The 2021-nt window shown below is 41.6% G+C and overlaps 1 protein-coding gene across 1 annotated transcript in view; it reads right to left on the reverse strand.

Annotated features, from left to right (window-relative positions):
- The window catches only part of LOC117422454 (odorant receptor 131-2-like), a 972-nt gene extending 431 nt beyond the window's left edge, over positions 1-541 (reverse strand). The window contains exons 1-2 of the mRNA XM_058992154.1: positions 139-541; positions 1-60 (exon numbers count right to left, since the gene is read on the reverse strand). The exon at positions 1-60 is cut by the window's left edge and continues 431 nt beyond it. Coding sequence (XP_058848137.1) covers positions 1-60; positions 139-541 — 463 coding nt within the window. The remainder of the gene's footprint in view (positions 61-138) is intronic.
- Between the last annotated feature and the right edge of the window lie 1480 nt (positions 542-2021).

Here is a 2021-nt window from a genome sequence, read left to right on the forward strand (position 1 = left end):
AGAAAATAGATGAGTGGAAAAAATCTACAGGTTCTGTGGCTAAAGTAATAAACAGGTCTGTTATTGCAGGGACAGCACCAGCAACCCAGATCACAGCAATGAGAATGCATGTCCTGTGGACGGTGCAGATCTGAGAGTGACGCAAGGGGTTGCAGATGGCTACGTAACGCTCAATAGCCATCGCTGCGAGATTCAGAGGGGTGTTCATATCGGTAAAGATAGCAATTAATATAAAAAAGCTGCAGAAGGCAACATTAATTCTGAAGAAAACATAACTCACAACAAATAAAGTCATTGTAACAGTCAGCTGAACAGCATCATTGATGACCATGTGGATGAACAGAATGTATCGCGGATCCTCGTAAAATACTTGGTTTTTGAAGAACGTGTGGACCAGAGCCCCGTTGATGTAACTGAGACACAGCCAGACAAACACAACGATGATATTTTTAGCGAGGGCTGTGCTGAAAGTGTCTCTGACTTGAATGGTTGCTGCATCTCCTCTGAAGGTCGTGCCAAACGGTCCTGTAGTAGAGTTCATTTCTTGGGATTGGGCTTCAGGAGAAGAAAGGAAACCTGGACAGGGAAAATAATTTCATAAATAGAGTTGTGTTGAAAAGATAATAAAGTTATCATCAATACCACTATAGTCAACCTTGGGACCTCCAAAGGGGTTTGCATGACAAGTATTACTTTACCTTAACTGTGTGCAGTGTTGAATGGATTTTGGTGAAATATTTAACACCCACCCGCTCAGCAAACACCCACCCGCTCTGCAAACACCCACCCGCTCTGCAAACACCCACTCGCTCTGCAAACACCCACCCGCTCTGCAAACACCCACTCGCTCTGCAAACACCCACCCGCTCTGCAAACACCCACCCACTCTGCAAACACCCACCCGCTCTGCAAACACCCACTCGCTCTGCAAACACCCACCTGCTCTGCAAACACCCACTCGCTCTGCAAACACCCACCCACTCTGCAAACACCCACCCGCTCTGCAAACACCCACTCGCTCTGCAAACACCCACCCGCTCTGCAAACACCCACCCACTCTGCAAACACCCACCCGCTCTGCAAACACCCACTCGCTCTGCAAACACCCACCTGCTCTGCAAACACCCACTCGCTCTGCAAACACCCACCCGCTCTGCAAACACCCACCCGCTCTGCAAACACCCACTCGCTCTGCAAACACCCACCCGCTCTGCAAACACCCACTCGCTCTGCAAACACCCACTCGCTCTGCAAACACCCACTTGCTGGCTATTGCTCTGAGCAGAAACATTGTGAGGGCAGCTGCTGCTGGGCTTTGCCATGTCAGAAAAACACCCTTCTGGATTTGTCTTTTTTTCTTGGTGATCTGATATTTTAAAGACATATGTTTAGACGTGTGCTTTCAAATATCCACTGAATCTTACAGACTAGATTGTGTGTGCTGGAGTCACAGTCACAGAAATCTCTTGGAAGTACTCAAAGCTACTTACTCAAAATCTTCAGAAAGAAAGATCTTCAAATTAAAGAACGAAAAAAAAGATAGAAAGAAGGAAAGAAAGAAACACCAATTACAGTTCTACAGAATGAGAAAAAGTGTTTTTTTGTAAAACTGTGCCAGCGCCGGTAGAGAGGAGCAAAAGTGTATTTGAGGTCATTTTAATTTTACATGATATAACTGTGTTGCGTATATATATATATATATATATATATATATATATATATATATATATATATATATATATATATATATATATATATATATATATGAAGACCAAAACAACATGAAATAAATACATTTTTTAACATTTAAACATTTTGTGTACATCCAAAAAACTTTTTTTTTTTTCATTTTTGTAGTTATACCTCCTTTCAAACCTACATGGGTTAACACAGAATGCCTTTTTTTTTTTTTTTTTTTTTTTGGAAAAGAACCATTTTGAATACATTTTCAAATTTAGATTTCTTTTCATCAAAAAGGCATTTTACGTTAACCCATTTAAATAAAACACGATAAATGAAAC

This window comes from Acipenser ruthenus, chromosome 18, assembly GCF_902713425.1.
Source record: "Acipenser ruthenus chromosome 18, fAciRut3.2 maternal haplotype, whole genome shotgun sequence".
NCBI classification, from domain to species: Eukaryota; Metazoa; Chordata; class Actinopteri; order Acipenseriformes; family Acipenseridae; genus Acipenser; species Acipenser ruthenus.